Source organism: Sardina pilchardus, chromosome 2 (assembly GCF_963854185.1).
Source record: "Sardina pilchardus chromosome 2, fSarPil1.1, whole genome shotgun sequence".
Lineage (NCBI taxonomy): Eukaryota > Metazoa > Chordata > Actinopteri > Clupeiformes > Clupeidae > Sardina > Sardina pilchardus.
This window is the reverse complement of record NC_084995.1, coordinates 9,658,157-9,680,713: the sequence shown is the minus strand read 5'-3', so window position 1 is coordinate 9,680,713 and position 22,557 is coordinate 9,658,157. Positions and strand designations below refer to the sequence as shown.

General features: G+C 39.9%; 1 protein-coding gene across 5 annotated transcripts in view; it reads right to left on the bottom strand.

Moving 5' to 3' along the window:
* Nucleotides 1-732: 732 nt before the first annotated feature.
* Nucleotides 733-22,557, bottom strand: part of LOC134061862 (butyrophilin subfamily 2 member A1-like) — a 47,258-nt gene continuing 25,433 nt past the window's right edge. The window contains exons 13-23 of one of the 5 annotated variants that reach the window (XM_062517673.1): nucleotides 17,050-17,142; nucleotides 16,422-16,484; nucleotides 6,434-6,499; nucleotides 6,240-6,296; nucleotides 5,617-5,682; nucleotides 5,430-5,474; nucleotides 5,161-5,235; nucleotides 4,533-4,598; nucleotides 4,321-4,395; nucleotides 2,571-2,633; nucleotides 733-2,446 (exon numbers count right to left, since the gene is read on the bottom strand). In XM_062517673.1, coding sequence (XP_062373657.1) covers nucleotides 1,953-2,446; nucleotides 2,571-2,633; nucleotides 4,321-4,395; nucleotides 4,533-4,598; nucleotides 5,161-5,235; nucleotides 5,430-5,474; nucleotides 5,617-5,682; nucleotides 6,240-6,296; nucleotides 6,434-6,499; nucleotides 16,422-16,484; nucleotides 17,050-17,142 — 1,163 coding nt within the window. In that variant the 3' untranslated portion in view covers nucleotides 733-1,952. The remainder of the gene's footprint in view (nucleotides 2,447-2,570; nucleotides 2,634-4,320; nucleotides 4,396-4,532; nucleotides 4,599-5,160; nucleotides 5,236-5,429; nucleotides 5,475-5,616; nucleotides 5,683-6,239; nucleotides 6,297-6,433; nucleotides 6,500-16,421; nucleotides 16,485-17,049; nucleotides 17,143-22,557) is intronic. The other 4 variants (XM_062517689.1, XM_062517683.1, XM_062517698.1 and 1 more) reach the window with 4 other exon arrangements.

The following is a 22,557-nucleotide window of genomic DNA, read 5'->3' as shown; positions in this document are numbered from 1 at the left end:
CGATTTTTTCTTTTTTTTAAAAAAAAAAATCTACTAATATTGTATTATTATTATTGTTGTTATGTTCATTGTTGATTATTGTTGTTGTTATTATTATTGTTATCATTACTTTAATTATTATTATTTATGTATTTTATGTAAAGCACTTTGGTGCAACGCTGTTGCTTTTAAATGTGCTATACAAATAAAATATGATTTGACTTGACTTGACCCCAAGTGTGCGACAGAGGCAGGGAGTGTGTGGTTGTACTGTAAGTGGGTTCACAGAGGGAAGGGAAAACGTCTATATGAGTTCTTTGTGGGGTGTTGGTCAAATTAAGAATGGCAGAGCTCTGTCAGCGTAGTAGTCTAACTTATTTGGTGATGAACATAAAATAATTCAGAGAGTGGATTCATATAATTGTACTTTTTAAAGTTCTTATAAAGCTAGATGTACCGCAAAGCGATACACAATATGACCGCCGCTCAGTCCTGCACATTCTCTCTGCAAATATCAATCACCCTTTTGTTTCCATCGCCTACTCCATCCCCTACTGCAACTTTTATGTATGTAAATGAGTGTGTGCATGTGTGCGCTTGCTTTCGTGTATGAGTGCTTCTCTGTCTATGAGTGTGTGTGTGTGTGTGTGTGTGTGTGTCTGCTTGTGTGTGTGTTTTATGTGTCTCTATGTGTATATGTTCACTGTGTTCTCTGCCGTCACTGTCACTCCAATGTCAGATCACACACACACACACACACACACACACACACACACACACACACACACACACACGTAGGCACACACTCACACACACACACACATGCACGCGCGTGCACACACACACACACACACACACACACACACACACACACACACACACACACACACACACACGCAGCCACACAGTCACACACACGCACACATACACACACATGCACACACACACACACACACACACACACATACACAGGCACACACACAGATACACCCACAGAGAGAGAGAGAGAGAGAGAGAGAGAGAGAGAAAAAGAGAACACACACAGAATACACACAGACACAGAGAGAGAGAGAGAGAGAGAAAGAGAACACACACAGAATACACAGAGAACATGCACATACACACATACACACATACACACATGCAAACACACACACGGGCACACAGAAACGCACCCACGCGCGCGCGCACAGGTGTGCGTGTGTGTGTGTGTGTGTGTATGTGCCTGTGCTTGTCTGTGTTTGTGTGTGTGTGTGTGTGTGTGTGTGTTCCTGCATGTTTGTGTGTGTGTGTGTGTGTGTGTGTGTGTGTGTGTGTGTGTGTGTGTGTGTATGACCGTAGCATCCAGCAACCAGGCCGATGGGTATACAGTCCTGAATGTACGAATAAATCCATTTATTTTTTATAGCCCCCCATGGATGAAATTCCACAAAACTTGGCATACTCCCAGAGGGTGTCAGGTTAATCATACACATGAAATTTGGTGCAGTTCATAACATCTCATCTGAAGATAGGGGCAATTAAAGCAATATTACATTGCATTTTCAATTTTTACCATTACCACACAAAAATGTTTGGGCTTCGGCAGGGGCAGTGCGGGGGTGGAGTGACCCCCAGGGATGAAACAAAATGTTCCCGCATAAGTCTACTGGGGCTACATGCCCACCAAGTTTCATGTGCCCCGGTGTTACGGTGTCCCGGGAATTGTTGACCAAAAATATGACGGGGGAAAAAAAAAAAAACCTTGACAATATATGTCCGCTTATTTACTGTATGAGCGGTGGTCATAATAAAATGGGGCATGCCATGAAAAGTTTGGGAACCATTGCTATGATTTAGATGGGTGAAGACTTTAAATGCTTCAAAGCTGCCTTTTACAAACATTATAAACTATTACAAACATTTCTGAAGTTCTAAAGAACCTTTCAAATTAAAGCTCACATTTGTTTTCTTCATTACATAACCAACATCTATTATTTGACTATTACTAGAGCTCCTACGTCTCTCACTCCAGGGCTAAGCACAGGGACCAGTGGATGAGCTGATCTCACATCATAGAAAGTGTAGAGGCATTCATGTGACTCAGCATCATAAAAGGCCAAAGAATGCCCACTATAGTCTAAAAACACTCCTAGTGTTTTCAACAAAATAGTCCCCTGGACTGGAGTTATCGGATCAGTGTTAACATAGAGACCTTGGTCTTTGTCATAACAGAGAAGCCAGCAGCCATTCTGAAGAGTAAAATCCACTCCACTCTGTCCTCTCAGTGAGTCACTACAAACCCCTACAAACCAGGATTCTTTCTTTTCTACCCTCACTTCCCAGTAGTGTTGTCCTGAACTGAATGTGTCTTTACAAATAACGTAATGTGGTGGATTACTGTTTGGTTTAGGGCACTGCACTCTTTTTCCCTGCTGAGTTATGCGTACTATGCCTCGTGTACTGGTTTCATCCAAGGTGGGGCTTTCTGTATAGAGAGACATAGAAAAAGATTAATATTTCACACAGTACTCAAACCTGTCATCTGTTTAAACTTAAGATCTTATTTGATATCATTCAAATATGAAAGTATGTGCGCTCTGTATATTTACCCTTAATCTCTTTCAATCTGTCCCTGGTAAGTAGTACTAGTGCATGATTCTGAGGGAAGGCATCTGGAAAGTAAAGAAATCAGATAAATATGAAGAGTCAACTGAAAGTTGTAATCTGAAAGTGTGTTGTGAACTTACTACGGCTCTAAGCAAAGGTGAATTAGGCTGTAAAGGACACTCATGTATCAAATGTCCTGGTTCACCCAAAATTCGTTTTTATGTAGATGCACTGCACCAAAGGAGATGAGCTCTTCAAAAAGGCAAAACATGGTCTGCCAGTGAAGCTCCCCACCAAAACATGAAACATACACCCTCAAGGCCGGTAATGGTCATGTCACAGAGAACAACAAACACTTCAATCAACTTTGCGTCGTTGCTGTTCGAAAAGTGTATGACGTCATGGTGTGAGGACGAATTGCCTCTCTTATCTTACTGTGAAAACTTAGTTTTAGAGAACAACAAATTAGTTTCATTGCCTTTCTAGATCAACGTTGGACATATTATTACATCATCGAGCTCGCTCCCTCTCCCCTCTCTCACTCCCGCAGCATCAACGGTGTGGTCTCTGATTCCCTGCCACATGAGCCTATCCACTCCAGTCATTGGCACAAATAGATGTCCAGCCTGTCAACTGGTTCATACTTTTTATGGAACACTTTTAAGTGACCATCCAGTTGTTTGACACTGAGTGAACATTTAACCAAAAGTGACAATAGTGATCAGCAGTGGGAATCGAGTCATGTTAAAGCACTGAACTTATTGGGAGGGACTTTTGTGATCAACCCATTGCACAAAGATAGGATTAAGACATCCAGGATAAGTGACTGAGCTGAGCTCAATGAATCTAAAACAAGAGTGTACAGATTTAATTGGTTGCACAAAGATCAAACCAGAACGAGCAGACACAGATTCATCAACCCAGAGGGTATCGTAGTAATATATTCTTCAAATTCCATGCAATTTTGAACCTGTCAGCCAAAGATACCTGCAACTACAATGCCACGTTTTTGCTTTTTCATTTTTAAGTTGCTCTATCAAATGAGTGGATATGGGATGGGTTGACAAGGTCCCTGGACCCTGGCCAACATACCAAAAAAACGTGGGCCTATAACAACTAATTCATACAATGGAATGGAATGAACATATCCAATCACAAAATTGTACTAATTCTGGCCACATTTATATTTTAAGTTCTGATCTGATCCGACAAAATATAATATATACTTTTTTCACATTGTGACACTGGGGCATGCCATGAAGAGTTTGGGAAACATTGGTGTATGTTCGAATCTGTGCACTAAGCTGCAAATATCAGGGCAAATATATATTTATTAAGAATTTGATGCCAGTAACAGGGACAGGGCAACAAGATGCTAAAAAGGCTTGTAGTGATAAATGAGGAATATTCACAGCTAAATAAGATAACTGGCCATGACCATGGTTGGGGAAAGGGGGAGGCTAACATTGGCAATTTTTTTATTTTATTGATTTATGTTTCATATGTCCTGAAATATGTAGTCTAGTGAATAGTGAATTTCTCTCTTGTATTTCTGATGTGCAACACACACATAAAGCAGTGAACTGATGTGTTTTTTCTTGCTATTATATCAAGTAAATGAACACTTGTTAAAATAGAAATCTAAACTGTATAACAACAGAACTCATTGCGATCAAATGACATCCACAGACACCCACACAAAACACTCAAAATTCTACTCAGCATTTAAATGATGTAAGCTTTAAAACCTACCTGCGCTTTCTTGCTTCAATCTTTCAATCACTGCTCCGCTGGCTGTCAGTCTTTCTTCCAAATCCTTCACTTGTGCTTCAGGAACAACATTCAACAGAGTGAGTCATACACATCAGATCTAACATACACCATCAGATCTGTGCACTCGACACCATACTTGGTGTGTGGTGAGTGTGTAGTGGGATCATGCCAGCTCTGAGCGGAACTCTTACCTTCACTCTTCTGTTTCAGACTCTCTATCTCTGCCTCTTTGTCCCTCAGTATCCTCTCCAGTTCCACTTGACCATGAAAAACAAAAAGTGTTTATAAAGTACAACCCCATATTAGTTCAATTGGAATGTTGTGTAAAATGCAAATAAAAACAGAAAGTGATCATCTGCAAATATCAGGGTATATGTAATATGTTTGTTTAGAATTTAATGCTGGCAACACGTTTTTAAAAAAGTTGGGACAGGGCAGCAAGATACTGTACTAAAAAGGCTTGTAATGATAAATGAGGAATATTCACAGCTAAATAGGGTAACTGGCCATGGTTGGGGAAAGGGGGAGGCTACTGTAACATTGTCAAAAATTGTATTGATTTATGTTTCATGTGTCGTGAAATATGTAGTTTAGTGAGTAGCGAATTTCTCTCTTGTATTTCTGATGTGCAACACACATATAAAGCAGTGAACTAATGTGTTTTTCTTTTTATTATACTGTATAAAGTAAATGGACACTTGTTCAAATAAAAACCTAAACTGTAAAACGACATAACTCATTGCGATCAAATTACATCCACAACTACACAAAATACTCAAAATTCAATCCAGCATTTAAATAATAAGCTTTAAAACCTACCTGCGCTTTCTTGCTTTAATTTTTCAATCACTGCTCCGCTGGCTGTCAGTCTTTCTTCCAACTCTTTAACTTGTGCTTCAGGAACAACATTCAACAGAGTGAGTCATACGCATCAGATCTAACATACACCATCAGATCTGTGCACCCGACACCATACTTGGTGTAACTGTAAAACATCATAACTCCTTGCTATCAAATGGCATAAACACTCACACAAAATACTTTACATTATTTAAATGCTGAATATAATTTTAATCATTAAAACCTACCTGGGCTCTCTTGCTTCAGTCTTTCTTCCAACTCTTTAACTTGTGCTTCAGGAACAACATTCAACAGAGTGAGTCATACACATCAGATCTAACATACTGTACACCATCAGATCTGTGCACTTGACACCATACTTGGTGTGTGGTGAGTGTGTATTGGGATCATTCCAGCTCTGAGTGGAACTCTTACCTCCACTCTTCTGTTTCAGACTCTCCATCTCTGCCTCTTTGTCCCTCAGCATCCTCTCCAGTTCCACTTGACCATGAAAAACAAAACATGTTTATAAAGTACAACCCCATATTAGTTAAATTGGAATGTTGTGTAAAATGCAACTAAAAACAGAAAGTGATCATCTGCAAATATCAGGGTAAATGTAATATGTTTGTTTAGAATTTAATGCTGGCAACACGTTTTTAAAAAAGTTGGGACAGGGCAGCAAGATACTGTACTAGGCTTGTAATGATAAATGAGGAATATTCACAGCTAAATAGGGTAACTGGCCATGACCATGGTTGGGGAAAGGGGGAAGCTACTGTAACATTGACAAAAATTGTATTGATTTATGTTTCATGTGTCGTGAAATATGTAGTTTAGTGAGTAGTGAATTTCTCTCTTGTATTTCTGATGTGCAACACACAAAGCAGTGAACTGATGTGTTTTTCTTTTCATTATATAAAGTAAATGGACACTTGTTAAAATAGAAACCTAAACTATAAAATGACATAACTCATTGCGATCAAATTACATCCACAATTACACAAAATACTCAAAATTCAATCCAGCATTTAAATAATGTACACATTAAAACCTACCTGCGCTTTCTTGCTTCAATCTTTCAGTCAGTCTTTCTTCCAACTCTTTAACTTGTGCTTCAGGAACAACATTCAACAGAGTGAGTCATACACATCAGATCTAACATACACCATCAGATCTGTGCACTCGACACCATACTTGGTGTGTGGTGAGTGTGTAGTGGGATCATCCCAGCTCTGAGCGGAACTCTTACCTTCACTCTTCTGTTTCAGACTCTCCATCTCTGCCTCTTTGTCCCTCAGCATCCTCTCCAGTTCCACTTGACCATGACGAACAAAACATTTTGATAAAGTACAACTCCAAATCAGCAAAAATTGGGATGTTGTGTATGCAAATTAAAACAGACTGTGATCATCTACAAATATCAGGACAAATGCATGTTTGTTTAGAATTTGATGCCAGCTTGTAATGACAAATGAGGAATATTCACAGCTAAATAGGATAACTGGCCATGACCATGGTTGGGGAGGCTAACATTGTCAAAATTTGTATTGATTTATGTTTCATTTGTGTCTTGAAATATGTAGGGTAGTCTAGTGAGTAGCGAATTTCTCTATTGTATTTCTGATGTGCAACACACATATTAAGCAGTGAACTAAAGTGTTTTTCTTTTTATTTTTATAAAGTAGGCTAAATGCACACAGTGTAGCGCAGGGGTTTTCAAAGTGGGTGCTGTGACACATGCTTAGGGGGGTGCCGCGTAATGGTCCATTAAGGCTTGATCATTTAATGACATTTTTAAAAAGCCACATCAATTTCAAAATGTATTTTATTGCAACTATATCAATTGAAGCTTTATTTGCAGCACAAACAACAAGAGGCTACAGTTTATTCAGGGTGTAACCAGAGAGGGATAAAGTGGAGCTGAATCAAGGATCTTTGGTGTTATGTCAACAGTTTGTTTGTTTGTTACTCTGTATTGACACAAGGCGGAGTGAAGGTAGACTACACGCAATGGTTAATCAGATCAGATCAATTTGTATTTCATGCATTTTATTCAACCTTGTCATATCTTGGATACCCATTTCACTGCAGAGGATAACCTTGTTTGAAGGGCACATGACTTAACGTATGCTTGATGAACTATTTTCACGACATGATTAAAAACAAGGTCTGGAGGCATCGTTTTCACAGTAAGAGCCTCCTGGTTCAACATGCAATGCTTTGCTACTATAGTAGGATTCTTCTGGTTGGCTTTGGCTAGCATTTGATCATTTGGAGCATTTGACCCGACCCGTCATCGAGGCCGCCCCGTCAGTGCAAACACCTATGCAAATATCCCAGCTTAAATCATGGTTCCTCAAGTACTAGTCTGTCACCCTGAACATCTCATCTCCAGCAGGTAGCATGGTTGTCCAGTTCTTTGCCAAATAAAATTATCTGTAATAATTTGTCCTCATCCACGTATCTCACGTTAGCAATCTGGCAAAGGCCACTTGAGTTTTTCCACTTCTTTTGCAGCATTTGGCCCTAGCATTAGGTCTACTTAAAGGGATATTCCGCCATTTTTTGAAATACGCTCATTTTCCACCTCCCCTCGAGCAAAACAATCGATATTTACCTTGTTCCCGTTCATCCAGCCATTCTGTGAGTCTGGCGATACAACTTTTAGCTTCAGCCTAGCATAGATCATTGAATCGGATTAGACCATTAGCTTCTCGCCTGCTAGCTTCATGTTTAAAAGTGACTAAGATTTCTAGTAATTTTCCCATTTAAAACGTGTCTCCTCTCAAGTTAGAAAGTGCAATAAGACCAACTGAAAATGAAACCTGCTGTTTTTCTAGGCTGATTTGACATGGAACTACACTCATCTGGCGTAATAATCAAGGCAACTTGCAAACTACTGGCACTACTACTGCTTGTTGTCTATGGGGACTATTTTCAGATGCTGCGTACGATATCACTGCGCCTATGGTACGTTTGCAAGTTGCCTTGATTATTACGCCAGATGAGAGTGTAGTTCCATGTCAAATCAGCCTAGAAAAACGGCAGGTTTCATTTTCAGTTGGTCTTATTGCACTTTCTAACTTGAGAGGAGACACATTTTAAATGGGAAAATTACCAGAAATCTTAGTCACTTCTAAGCATGAAGCTAGCAGGCTAGAAGCTAATGGTCTAATCCGATTCAATGATCTATGCTAGGCTGAAGCTAAAAGTTGTATCGCCAGACTCACAGAATGGCTGGATGAACGGGAACAAGGTAAATATCGATTGTTTTGCTCGAGGGGAAGTGGAAAATGAGCGTATTTCCAAAAATGGCGGAATATCCCTTTAAACCATTTTTGCAGGCTAGTATAATATGAGCGACTCTGCTAAAGTGTAAGTCACGTAAATACGTAAGTCATGTGCCCTTCAAACAAGGTTATCCTCTGCAGTCAAATGGGTATCCAACATATCACAAGGTTGAATAAATTGCATGCAGTACAAGTATGGATAAAGGAGGTTGAGAGTAAGAAGTAAAAAAGGAGGTTGAGAGTAAAAAGTGAAAAACAGGGGTGCCATGAATGGAAAGAGATACAGTATGTTCAGGGGTTCCGTGGATGGAGAGATATACACAGGGATGCAAACACACATGTGGTCAAAAAAGAGAGAGCCTCGGAGTGGGGGGGGGGGGGGGGGGGGGGGGGGTAGGTGTGCTTAGGTGAGCAGTGTGGCGCCGGTGGCCGTGGGGTGGTGCATTATGGGTATCGAGCATCTTGGAGGAAGGCCTATATATGGTCACTACGGTGAATGTAGGGGGGTCATGATGTTCAGTACTCTGAGTCAAAGTTGCTGTACCATCATCATCATCTTGGCAAACTATTGCACCTTGAGGATGCAGTGTATGCCGAAAAAAAGCCATTGTAGTAATGTTTGGGCACTGAAATCTTGAAAGAACACCCAGTGCAACCTTTTTTTGTTTTGTCCAAAATGATTTTTGCAAATTGCAAAATCCCCCTAAACTTGCTGTTTAGGCCTACATAGCCTATTAGCCCATGCCTACACATTCTAAGGTTTCAGTGAAATATTGGCACACCACTAATAATATAGACAAAACAATTACTGCCAAGTACAAACAAATGATGGGAATACTATTTTTTATATAAGCTAATGTCCAACCAGCTCCTCTATAAGACTAGCTCTTCTCAACATTGCTTTATTGTGTTCTATATTCTATACTATAGCTATTCTTTATGCAAGTCCCATATACACTCCTACAAGTTTTTTTTTTTGTCAAGGCAGGTTGCTGCACTGCCAGCTACATCTAATCCAAACATAGTAGGCCAATAAAAATAGAGGATATAGTTGGTTGGTAATCTAAATGCAAAAAATGATAAGGGCTAAACCAAAATTATGCTAATCGCGATTAGCCACATTGCTACAATTCAAACGATGTTGACATAAATTAACAACTACTACAATAAGGCCATGATTTCCAATACAACTACTAAACAACATAACATGACAAATTAGCCTCACTCACGTAATTGTCTTCCCATAACAGGCTAAGTAGGCATAGTACAAAACAATTCTAGGTTATGCTCCACAGTAGACAGATGTGCTCCTCCCGACACTTAAAAGACAAAGGCTATTTTTGGACATGTTACGGTAGACACAGAGCTGTTTGATCTGATCTTAATCCTGATTTTATTATTGATGATATCAGCAGAGTCAGCTTTTATAACCCATCCAGAGGTGTGCATGACGAACTTAACTTTATCCACATGGCAAGCGGAGGACATGCGTAAAGGTGCGTAATCTGGTTATCCATAGGCAAAGTAGCCTTCTACCGTTCTCCGTCGCTACCCTCAGTGAATTCTTTGATGTCATTAGATGTTTCCCCTTGTCACATGCAATTCAATGGACACCTTCGAAGTAGAAATAATTGTTTTCTTCTTCATTTAGGCCTACTGCATCTCAATTATCTACAGACCCCCCCCCTCTAAAAAAAACTCCTCGGATTTGCATGATTCACACAAGTCCCACAAAGCAACGTGAAAAAAGCGGGAGGCGCCGAAAAGCGAGCTGTTTGCATCCCTGTATACAGTATGTTCAGGGGTGCCGAGAGCCTGAAAGTTTGGGAACCACTGATGTACTGTAGTGTCTGACCAATGTTTCCCATGAGTTATTTGTTTTGATAAAGTTTAGTCTGTAAGAGGGCCACCAATGGTTTGTTTGTTTGTTTGTTTGAAATGTATTGTCTTTTTACTGTTTCATGATAAATTCCAGAGCTTTGAGATCATGTTACCTTTATTTTGCTGCTTCAGGTTCTGATTCTCTTTCATATAAGAAATGCCCAGATTTTGGGGTTGCGGAAATGGGATCTGGAAAGGACCACGGGGCGGGAATCTAACCCAGATCACCGGCGTACGGTGCAGGTACCACAGCGAGTTGTGCCACAGCTGGGGCCAACTTATGCACCCTTACGTGCATGGAAGAATTCCCCCCCAACTGTGTCCTTGTGTAGTTAGAGCAGCTGGGGGATCTTTAGGTGAAGTCACGTTGGCTCTCCTTTCATGTTCATCATTGTAAATAGAAATCTGTACCTGATTTTTGGTCTGACTGGGTCTTCATTCATTGGAGGCATCAAAATTACCATCAGTAGCCTGCACCATTTAATAACTAGAGTAGGCTATGCTATACAATTTTGAGGAACATTATAATAGTTCAGGCAGGACCACTTAAGTAAAAGGAGAGTATTTATTTACATTGATTAAGTGGCTGATTGCACACACTGCATGAAAGGAGGAGTTGGGGTGAGGGTGAGTCGCAGAAGAAGCAACATGAATAGATAGGGTGAAGCAGCTTAGTTAAGGTGCCCTGAACAAATTTAGCTAATTGTACAGTAGGTGTAGCAGGGCATCAGCTGAGCCATCAGCTGGTTGAGATCCACTGATTGAGGCATACGCTTGACTCTGTGGCCTGTCTGAACGAAAGCTACAGATGGTACGGGTTGAGAATGCTCCTTTCATTCCCGCACATCGGGACTCCCGAAGCATCGGGAAAACTGCAACCGCAAGGGGGCAACATAGACCGCCCGAGTTTTCGAATGTTTACAGCCTACCTCACAGCTCTCTCACTCGACGTAGCCTATAAGTCAGTCCAGCAGAGATGCCAGAGCAACGTTTTGGTCAACGGAGAGGGAGAGAAATGCTCCGCATATCCGTCTCATTTAATCATTAAAATGAAAGTGATTAATCAAACGACGTTTCAATAAACTATTGTTGAAATGAATGAAAATGGTTTTAGAAACCTATAGGCCTATCAGAAGGACTATTTCCTTCAATTCAACCTGAAATAGGCTACTCGAAAGGCAACCTTAGATTAATTCATGAATTCATTACGGTTACAAGACCGCATTTCCGTGAATAGGCTATTATTGTCAACGTCAAGGCGAAGACGAAAGAGATGGACAAGATGGACATTTTGGCAACATTTACATGCTAGGAATACTTAGAAATGTGTAAGCTATTTTAAAACGGAGGCTTGTTCATTTTAACCGGCGACGTTTCAAGTACATTTCCCGAATAAAGCCTATTGAAGTTCACATCCAGCTGTGGCGCAAGTGGTTGATGCATAGGTATCGTATGCCAGCGACCGGGGTTCGAAACCTAGTCGAAGTACCTCTCCGGAACCCACCAAAAGAAAATGCATCGATTTATTAAAAGAAACGAAAGACTTCCTGTTTTGAGATTCTTTTTATGTTTGCGATGTCTGCTGAAAAGAAAAGTTAATATGTTAATTCGTGGTTCAGCGCGCACTCACACACATTTTTACATTGACATAGTGTCGGGCTCAAGTGTCGTGTCGTCCTCAGTGCCGCATATAGGCTATAATGTAGTGACCTGGTTAGACGAGTGTGGGGGAGGGGGAATGATCGCACAAGACAATAATGCTCTTCATGAAATGGATCTCACAGGCGGCTGTCTGTTTTTAAATGTAGCCTACTACACCACTTGCGAAATCGGACGTGGCACATAGCCTAATTATTAGGCTACTGGATAGCAAATCCATAGACTTTGTTCATCCTATATCCTTAAAATGAAAGTGATGACTGGCGAAATTAATCAAACGACGTTTCAATAAACCATTGTTGAAATGAATGAAAATGGTTTTAGAAACCTATAGGCCTATCAGAAGGAAATAGCCTTCAATTCAACCTGAAATAGGCTACTCGAAAGGCAACCTTAGATTAATTCATGAATTCATTAGGCTACGGTTACAAGACCGCATTTCCGTGAATAGGCTATTATTGTCAACGTCAAGGCGAAGACGAAAGAGATGGACAAGATGGACATTTTGGCAACATTTACATGCTAGGAATACTTAGAAATGTGTAGGCCTAAGCTATTTTAAAACGGAGGCTTGTTCATTTTAACCGGCGACGTTCAAGTAGGCTACGGCCAGTACATATGCCGAATAAAGCCTTTCGAAATTCACATCCAGTTGTGGCGCATGTGGTTGAAGCATAGGTATCGTACGCCAGCGACCGGGGTTCGAAACCCAGTCGAAGAACCTCTCCGGAACCCGTCAAAACAAAATGAATCGATTTATTAAAAGAAATGAAAGATTTCTGTTTTGAGATTCTTTTTATGTTTGCGATGTCTGCTGAAAAGAAAAGTTAATATGTTAATTCGTGGTTCAGCGCGCACTCACACACATTTTTACATTGACATAGTGTCGGGCTCAAGTGTCGTCCTCAGTGCCGCATAGGCTATAGGCTATAATGTAGTGAACTGGTTAGACGAGTGTGGGGGAGGGGGAATGATCGCACAAGACAATAATGCTCTTCATGAAATGGATCTCACAGGCGGCTGTCTGTTTTTAAATGTAGCCTACTACACCACTTGCGAAATCGGACGTGGCACATAGCCTAATTATTAGGCTACTGGATAGCAAATCCATAGACTTTGTTCATCCTATATCCTTGGCGGAGATAATAATTAGGCATATCAAATTAAAAGCACACTACGACAGGTATACTTGTGTGATCACGCAACACAAGAGAGCATTTAGCGATGGGACAGTTGTGAATGAGTGCTTAACACCCTGGAGTCTAAATACCCCCGGGGGATTTGAAAAACTGTTCCAAACACACATCTCAATCTCTGCTTTTATCATATTATAGAGACACCTTTAGAAGCCTTTAATCAACTCGTTTTCAAATATATAGCCTATGTTTTAAGAGAATATGGCAATGATAATGGCACTTTCTAAAAACAATAAATTCGTAGGATTTGTCCTCTCACCTGCAGCAGGCCCATTCAAAAGCCCATCCACCTAATTTGCATTTGAAAGAGCCAATCACTAAAGTGACACATTTAGTCTAGCCTACTTTATTAGTTTTTTTTTGACCCCTCTAATAAATTGCCTATAGTACTACGATAATGGAGGAAGGGCTGCCTAACTGTTCCCCCTAAGAGTTTTTTCATAAGATAAAATGTTTACTCTATTTAAGTTTAGGATTTGGTAGACAAGACAACCTCGGAAAAGTTCTTCAGATAAACAATGTTTTATTGAATTAAAGGAAAGAAAATGTATCGCCAGGGTTTCGGGGCTTGCGAAGGCATTCGTTGATCTTATCGATGCAGTCCTTGCGGCCACTTCTCCCCATCGTAGGAAACTTTCTGCTTAGTGTTGACAAAGGTCTTGACGTTGTGTGGCAGTGCTTGCTTGCCCTTCGATCCATCCCAGTTGGTGGTTTTGCACCAGGCTCTAGTGCTCCTTTGTGGTGATGGCTCTGAAGAGCAGGCATCCGTATCTACCAGTGATGCGCGGGCTGATCCAAATCGAGCGGGCGACCGCGGTCACCCGCGGTTATGGGTCAAGAAAAAATATTTTTAATGATATGCGGGTCATGTTTGGTCGGGTCGGTAAAAAAAATAAATTGTCATTTATATCGTACATAATTGTCTTTAGAAGAAAAAGACATAAGTTGCAGCATTCCCACTGAAACGCGATTCTATCCCCCACATTTTGTCACGAACATGTAGAAATGCACTTGTTGTTTCTGCGTAGACAGACCCTCGGCTACACTTGACATGCAGTTGTGTTCTGTTCTCAGAGCATATGCTTTCTCTGTCTATGATCTGCAGCTTTTATCTCGAACTGCTGGCCTCTACAGAAAGTGGCAGAATCGTCTACTGAGCAGCGAAGTTGCCGATGCAATGCGTGTTTCTCAAGTCTGATAATTTCCAGCAAGATCGAATGGTATTATGGAAAGAAAAATAAACTAAAAGTTTCCCAAATCAGGAAATATTTCTTAATTTAATGTCATCAAGGCATATAGCCTACAATTGGTATGAGCATGCAATATGTGCGTCCTTGCGCAACTTATAGGCCTAGTGGCTCGTTGGAAAGCCCCACGTCTGCTCTTCCCCACGTCGTGCAATAAAGGTTTCATCTCGCTGCAATTTATAATCGCGGAGCAATGGACCTTTGGTCCATTGATGAAGACGTTAATAAAGAGTTTCTTAATAATATTCTATGCCTGCATTTCATGCTTGGGAGAGCTTCAAGGCATTCATGTGAGGAACGGCTGAGACAGAATTTGTATAGGAAAATCCTAGGCTAATTATGTTCAATGTTGAGTCAAACAGCCACATTTTTGGATGAATGCTGACACGGAACAAAAAAAAGGTAGACTAAATGCATGTTTCCCAAATTCTGAGCAATTATAGGCTATATATAATTAGGCAATATAGGCTATATTATTGTTTTACATGCATATGAGATACCAATTTTGCATAGCTCAATGACGCTACGACTAAGTTAGACTAGGCTACTTTTTACAATAAGCCGGTCGGGAAGCGGGTCGGGTCCTGTATTTCAATATTTTTTTTTTGCGGTCCGAGTTGCGGTCGGGTTAGTTGTAAACGGCGGGGCGGGGCGGGGCGTTCAGACACGTACCCGCGCATCACTGGTATCTACCAACGTTGCCGCGACTCTGTTGGTGAATTCGAGCATGTTGTTCTAATCTGGGCCAACAGCAAGCAAAGTCACGTCATCGTGCTGAGAAGGAACTTGAATGCTGTTGTCGAATGTGGCAGAGAATACAGAAGAAGACTTTAACTATTACTTATATATTTCTTATAACGAAACGCGAAGAAAAAATACGAGGACTGACCATCTCGCCTCTCCGCGTTTCCCCCAATATCATGGCGACAAAGAGAAATACATATGATTTGACATTTTAATGTTTGTAGCGCACCAGTTTACCCAGTGTGTGTGCATTGAGTAGTTCCTTAAAATACGGAACAAAGAGCGTCCCGTAGGCTATCTGTTTAATACAGAAGAAGACTTTAACTATTACTTATATATTTCTTATAACGAAACGCGAAGAAAAAATACGAGGACTGACCATCTCGCCTCTCCGCGTTTCCCCCAATATCATGGCGACAAAGAGAAATAAATATGATTTGACATTTTAATGTTTGTAGCGCGCCAGTTTACCCAGTGTGTGTGAATTGAGCAGTTCCTTAAAATACGGAACAAAGAGCGTCCCGTAGGCTATCTGTTTAATACAGAAGAAGACTTTAACTATTACTTATATATTTCTTATAACGAAACGCGAAGAACAAATACGAGGACTGACCATCTCGCCTCTCCGCGTTTCCCCCAATATCATGGCGACAAAGAGAAATAAATATGATTTGACATTTTAATGTTTGTAGCGCGCCAGTTTACCCAGTGTGTGTGCATTGAGTAGTTCCTTAAAATAGCCTACGGAACAAAGAGCGTCCCGTAGGCTATCTGTTTAATACGGAAGAAGACTTTAACTATTACTTATATATTTCTTATAACGCTGGCTGTAGGCGATTTCTATAACCATTTTCATTCATTTCAACAATGGTTCATTGAAGTGTCGTTTGAATAATTTCGCCAGTCATCACCTTCATTTTAATGATTCAGTGAGATTAAGGAGTCGACTATTGACGGATATGCGGTCTTCATCATTAAATGCAGTTGAAACTTTCTGCCACCTGGTGGTTGTTTGGGTACATTGCCTTAGCCTCGAAAAAAATCGGCTTGACGCACTGCGGGATCTCTTCGGGAGTCCCGCGGGAGAAGGTGCATTCTCAACCCGTACCCACTGTATGCGGTGTCAGTGATGCAACAACTCAATAGAGCACCTTTTTGTTGGCAGAAGTAGCTATAATATGATAATAACAAACGTAATAATAAAAATATACTTGAGTTACCTTTAATCTTCTCTTTCAGAGTGTCCACTTCTCTCTTACTCTCATCCAGTTGATTCTGCAGCTCTGACACACAAATACGAGTTAATGTAGAAACTAGAAATGTGCATCTCCGTGGTGGAGCTGCAAGAGTGGGCTTGCTCACCAGGGGGCAGTAATGTAAACGCCTGAACAGTCCCACATTCATTACAATGGGGAAATGCCTCTGGTGGAGCATGGCTGAAAACGGGAATACCGGAAAAACGACAACCGGCAGCCATCCGACATTAACAAGCAACCTACACCGGATCGGGCCCAATTTTTTAGTGTTTGAACCGCGTCGATAGCTCAAACGCTCTAGGAGAAGAGGCGTTCTCAATAAACGGGCAAAGAAGAACAATAGATGGGCTTGCCTTGCAGCAAGCCCACTAATTACACCAGGAGTCGATTTATAGTGGAAAAGGTTTAATGAATAAACTAATGTTGTTTACACTGAGTACTTGCAATGGCTGTCTGTGAGATGGCCACCCGTGGTTTGTTTGTTTGTTTGTTTGTTTGTGTGAAATGTATTTTCTTTTTACTACATATACTAAAAATAAGTGAACTTATCATGAGAAATATGTTTTCCAGAGCTTTTAGATCATTCTGTTACCTTCATTTTGCTGCTTCAGGCTCTGATTCTCTTCTTGGAGGTTCTCGGCACCTTTCACTTTTCCCTCCAGAGGTTTTCTGATATCTTCTCCAGCTATTTATATTTTAGAAATCACATCATACAGTACATTATATTTCAATAAATAATTCAGTAGTGGATATAATTTGAGTATTAAAATTGGAACTTAGGAATTTTATATTCATAAGTGGCTTCCGTCCTGATGTTTCTGTTATGTGTTCTTCCACATATGAGATGGCTGTTATTATTTTATTATGTGCCCGTACTGTCTCTATGTACATCTGTGTGTGACTATGTGTTGAGAGATAAGAGGGAATATTACAATTGTGTAGTGTTTCACTGTTCTGTGTTTACTAGTGTTTCACTGCTCTGCAGTCAGTAGCCATCTGCTCCAGGTTGCCAGGTTGGCACTAATCAGAGTCTGATTCAGTAAAATGGGATGACCAACACCCTCTCCTGTCAGTGTGGAAGGATACTTAATCCCTAAGGCGGGGGTCACACTAGCCAGCGGCAAGCGGCAGGTTTCCTATTGTTCTCTATGATTCGGCAGCGGAACGGTGACAACGCTGGCGTACCGCTAGCGTTGAGCAAACTGGGAGTTGAACTTGGTTCAACTTTGAAGCGCAACGCTCGGCACATCACAATCAGTTTTAGAATGTTTAGGTATTTTGACCAATCAGACTCGTCTAAGAACGTAGCAGCAAAGATTGAACTCAGCAATGAGATAGAACGTTTTGGATGTATTATTATGGTCTGAGCGTTGCGTTACACTTGCCGCTGCCGCTTGCCGCTGGCTAATGTGATCCCCACCTAACTGTTTCCTTGTGTAGTTAGAGCAACTGGTGGATCTTTAGGTGAAGTCATGCTAGCTCTCCTTAGTAGTAATAGTTCAGGCAGGACCACTTAAGGAAAATAAGAGTATTTATTTACATTGAGGAAGTGGCTGAGGGGTAAGGTGGGTTGCAGGAGAACCAACATGGATGGATAGGGTGGAGCAGCTTAGTTAAGGTGCCCTGAACAAATTTAGCAAATCGTACAGTAGGGGTAGCAGGGGATCAGCTGAGCCATCAGCTGGTTGAGATCCACTGATTGAGGCATAAGCTTGACTCTGTGGCCTGCCTGAACGAAAGCTATGCTGAGTCAGTGATACAACAACTCAATAGAGCACCTTTTTGTTGGCAGAAGTAGCTATAATATGATAATAACAAACGTAACTAGAAAACTTAATTTCTAGGAAATTACCAGTGCATGCAAAAGCAAGACATAAGATAAAATGTGAAACAAACTTAAATTTACAAACCGAACCAATACGTGATTGGACTTTTACTCTCTGAAGCTTGACTTTTCCACCTCTGAGTGTGAGTGCGTGTGAGTGTGCGTGCGTGTGTGTTTGTGTGTGAGTGGATGTAAGTGGATGTAAGGAGCATGGCTTTCTATGATGCAGTGAAATGGGGGAGTTAGGTTAGAATGTTGTGGAGTGCATGGAGAAGTGTGGTATATGAAGTGCTGCAGTCAGGTGTGTGTGTGTGTATGAGTGAATGGGTAGACAGAGAGAGCTGATAATGCAGGTTCAATTTAACTGGCTGTCAATTAAACTTGATAGGGTCTTGAGCACCTGGCTCTTGACACAGGTGCAAATCAGCTTAATCAGCAGTGCAGTGCGAAAGACCTCTGAAGTTCGCCTACAAAAAAGCTTGCCATATATGGGCAGTTGGCTTCAATTAACTCCCGGATCTCCTTATATGGCCAACAGGGCAGCTTCAGAGGTCTATGAAAAGTCAATGGGGAAAAATATTTTGCTAATATTTCAAAAAGTATCAAGTTTACAGAACTGAAATATACATAGACTTAGTCTTATTTTCAAGACCTACGTAACAAAGTTTGAACCAAGTTTCTACGTTAAACGGTTGAAGCTAATTTGGACCTGGTTAGGAGAATAATAATAACTAGAAATGCAATTCCAAGGAATTACCAGTGCATGAAAATGCAAAAAAATGTAGATATGGCTACTAAGGTGTAGCTAGGGTAAACATGGTGGTTGCATAGTTTAAAGAGAGTTGATGGTGTTAAGGTAGACATTTTAAAGCTTAAACATTCCTGTTCTAACTTAACTAATGATTTCTAACAGGTACTCTAAAATGTTGACTATGCTAACAATGCTAACCAGGTTGATAAGTTAACTTAGCTGATGATTTCTAGCAGTAATGTTAAAAATGCTAACTATGCTAACATTGTTAACTATCTTAACAATGCTAACCATGTTGATTAGCTAACTTAGCTAATCATTTTAGCAGTTGTGTTAAAAATGCTAACTATGCTAATGATGCTAACAATGCTAACTATGCTAACAATGCTAACTAGGTTGATTAGCTAACTAAGCTAATCATTTTTAGCAGTTATGCTAAAAATGCTAACTATGCTAACAATGCTAACAATGCTAACCATGCTAACAATGCTAACTTGCTAGTGAGGACTTTTATTTTGAAACAGTAGTTGCTAGGGTATCCATGGTGCCCACTATCAGGAATAAAGAAGTTACTGTAGTATAATCATGTTGGTTGCTATGGAAACTGTCAAAAACGCTTAGTTTTAATGGTTGCTAGGTACATGGAGGTTTCATTTAGTTGACTGGAGGCATAGTTGATGATAACTGACAGTTGGAATGGTTGAACAGTTAAATAGTTGAGTAGTTTCAGTGGTTAAATGATTTAATAGTGTATTATTGCAGTGAGGACTTTTATTTTGAAACAGTTGTGGAAAGAGGAAACAGTTAACAGGATATGTAGTCTTCACAGAGAGATTGTATGCTTAAAGCATGAGAGAGAGAGGGCTGCTGCAGGTGGTGCTGGCCACCTGGCATAAGATTCTAATTGCTCAACGACCCGATTGTGATGTCATAGAGGCCAATGTTAAGTCTATGGGGAAATTTTGAATAGTTTTTATTTAATAGTTCAAAAAGTATAAAAGTTACAAAGTTGAAAAGTCATAGCAACCCGATCCATTAGAATACCTACGTTACAGAGTTTGAATGAAGTTTCTAAGTTAAACGGTTGAAGAGAAATTGCGGTTAGAAAAATCGATCAGCGGAATAATAATAAGAAGCCTAGGAAGAACAGTACAGTGCATTTGCATGCACTGTAACTAGAAATGCAATTCCAAGGAATTACCAGTGCATGAAAATGCAAAAATATATAGATAGACAATGTAGATATGGTTACTAAGGTGTAGCTAGGGTAAACATGGTGGTTGCATAGTTTAAAGACAGTTGATGTGTGAAGGTAGACAGTTTAAAGCTTAAACATTCCAGTTGTAACTTAACTAATGATTTCTAAAAGGTATGTTAAAATGTTATCTAACTATGTTAACAATGATAACCAGGTTGATTGGTTTACTTAACTAATGATTTCTAACAGTTATGGTAAAAATGCTAACAATGTTAACAATGTTAACAATGTTAACCAGGTTGATTAGCTAACCTAGCTTATGATTTGATCAGTTATGCTAAAAATGCTAACTATGCTAACAATGCTAACTATGCTAACCAGGTTGATTAGCTAACTTAGCTAATCATTTCTAACAGTTATGCTAACAATGCTAACTATGATAACAATGCTAACTAGGTTGATTAGCTAACTTAGCTAATCATTTCTAGCAGCTATGCTAAAAATGCTATCTATGCTAACAGTGTTAACTATGCTAACCATGCTAACTAGGTTGATTAGCTAACTTAGCTAAACATTTCTAGCAGCTATGTTAAAAATGCTAACTATGCTAACAATGCTAACTATGCTAACCATGCTAACTAGCTAACTTGCTACTGAGGACTTCTATTTTGAAACATTTGTTGATAGGGTATCCATGGCTGCCACTATCAGGAATAAAGAAGTTACTGTAGTAAAATCCTGTTGGTTGCTATGGAAACGGTCATAAACGCTTCATTTTAATGGTTGCTATGTTGGTTGCTAGGTACATGGAGGTCTCATGTAGTTGACTGGAGGCATAGTTGATGATAACTGACAGTTGGAATGGTTGAACAGTTAAATAGTTGAGTAGTTTCAATGGTTAAATGATTTAATAGTGTATTATTGCAGTGAGGACTTTTATTTTGAAACAGTTGTGGAAAGAGGAAACAGTTAACAGGATATGTAGTCTTCACAGAGAGATTGTATGCTTCAAGCCTGAGAGAGAGAGAGAGCTGCTGCAGGTGGGGCTGGCCACCTGGCATAAGATTCTAATTGCTTAACGACCCGACTGTGATGTCATAGAGGCCAATGTTAAGTCTATGGGGAAATTTATAATAGTTTTTAATTTATAGTTTAAAAAGTATAAAAGTTACAAAGTTGAAAAATACATAGCAGCATGCCCCTATTGAAGACCTACGTTGCAACGTTTGAATGAAGTTTCTAGGTTAAACGGTTCAAGCTGAATAGAAAAAATGAATTTGGTAAGCGGAAAAATAATAACTAGAGATGTAATTCCAAGGAAATTACGAGTGCATGAAAATGCAAAAATGGTGAGGACTTTTATTTTGAAACAGTTGTGGGTAGAGGAAACAGTTGAACAGGATATGTAGTCTTAAGAGAGCCAGAAAGCCTGAGACAGAGAGTTGCTGCCAGGTGGCTTTGAACACCTGGCTTAAGATTCTAATTGCTTAACGACTTCATTGTGATGTCATAATCCAATGTTAAGTCTATGGGAGAAAAAATGTTTTAAAAAATTCATATAAATTAAACGATAAAGTTTTCAGAGTTGAAAATTACATAGCTGAAGTCACCTAAGTAAGACCTACGCAGCGCACTTTGAATGAAGTTTCTACGTCGAACGGTTGAAGCTGAATTGAACGTACAAAAAGTGACTGAAGACTATAATATCGATAACTAGAGATGTAATTCCAAGGAAATTACGAGTGCATGAAAATGCATAAATGATGAGGACTTTTATTTTGAAACAGTTGTGGGCAGAGGAAACAGTTGAACAGGATATGTTGTCTTAAGAGAGCCAGAAAGCCTGAGACAGAGAGTTGCTGCCAGGTGGCTTTGAACACCTGGCCTAAGATTCTAATTGCTTAACGACTTCATTGTGATGTCATAATCCAATGTTAAGTCTATGGGAGAAAAAATGTTTTACAAAATTCATATAAATTAAACGATAAAGTTTTCAAAGTTGAAAATTACATAGCTGAAGTCACCTAAGTAAGACCTACGCAGCGCAGTTTGAATGAAGTTTCTACGTCGAACGGTTGAAGCTGAATTGAACGCACAAAAAGTGACTGAAGACTATAATATCGATAACTAGAGAATGTAATTCCAAGGAAATTACGAGTGCATGAAAATGCAAAAATGTACAGATAAATCATGTAGATATGGTTACTAAGGTGTTGCTAGGGTAGACATGGTGGTTTCATAGTTTTTGAAAGTTGATAGTGCTAAGATAAACAGTTTAGAATTGAATTAGCTAACCTGATTACCAGATAAGCTAACTGTGCTAACT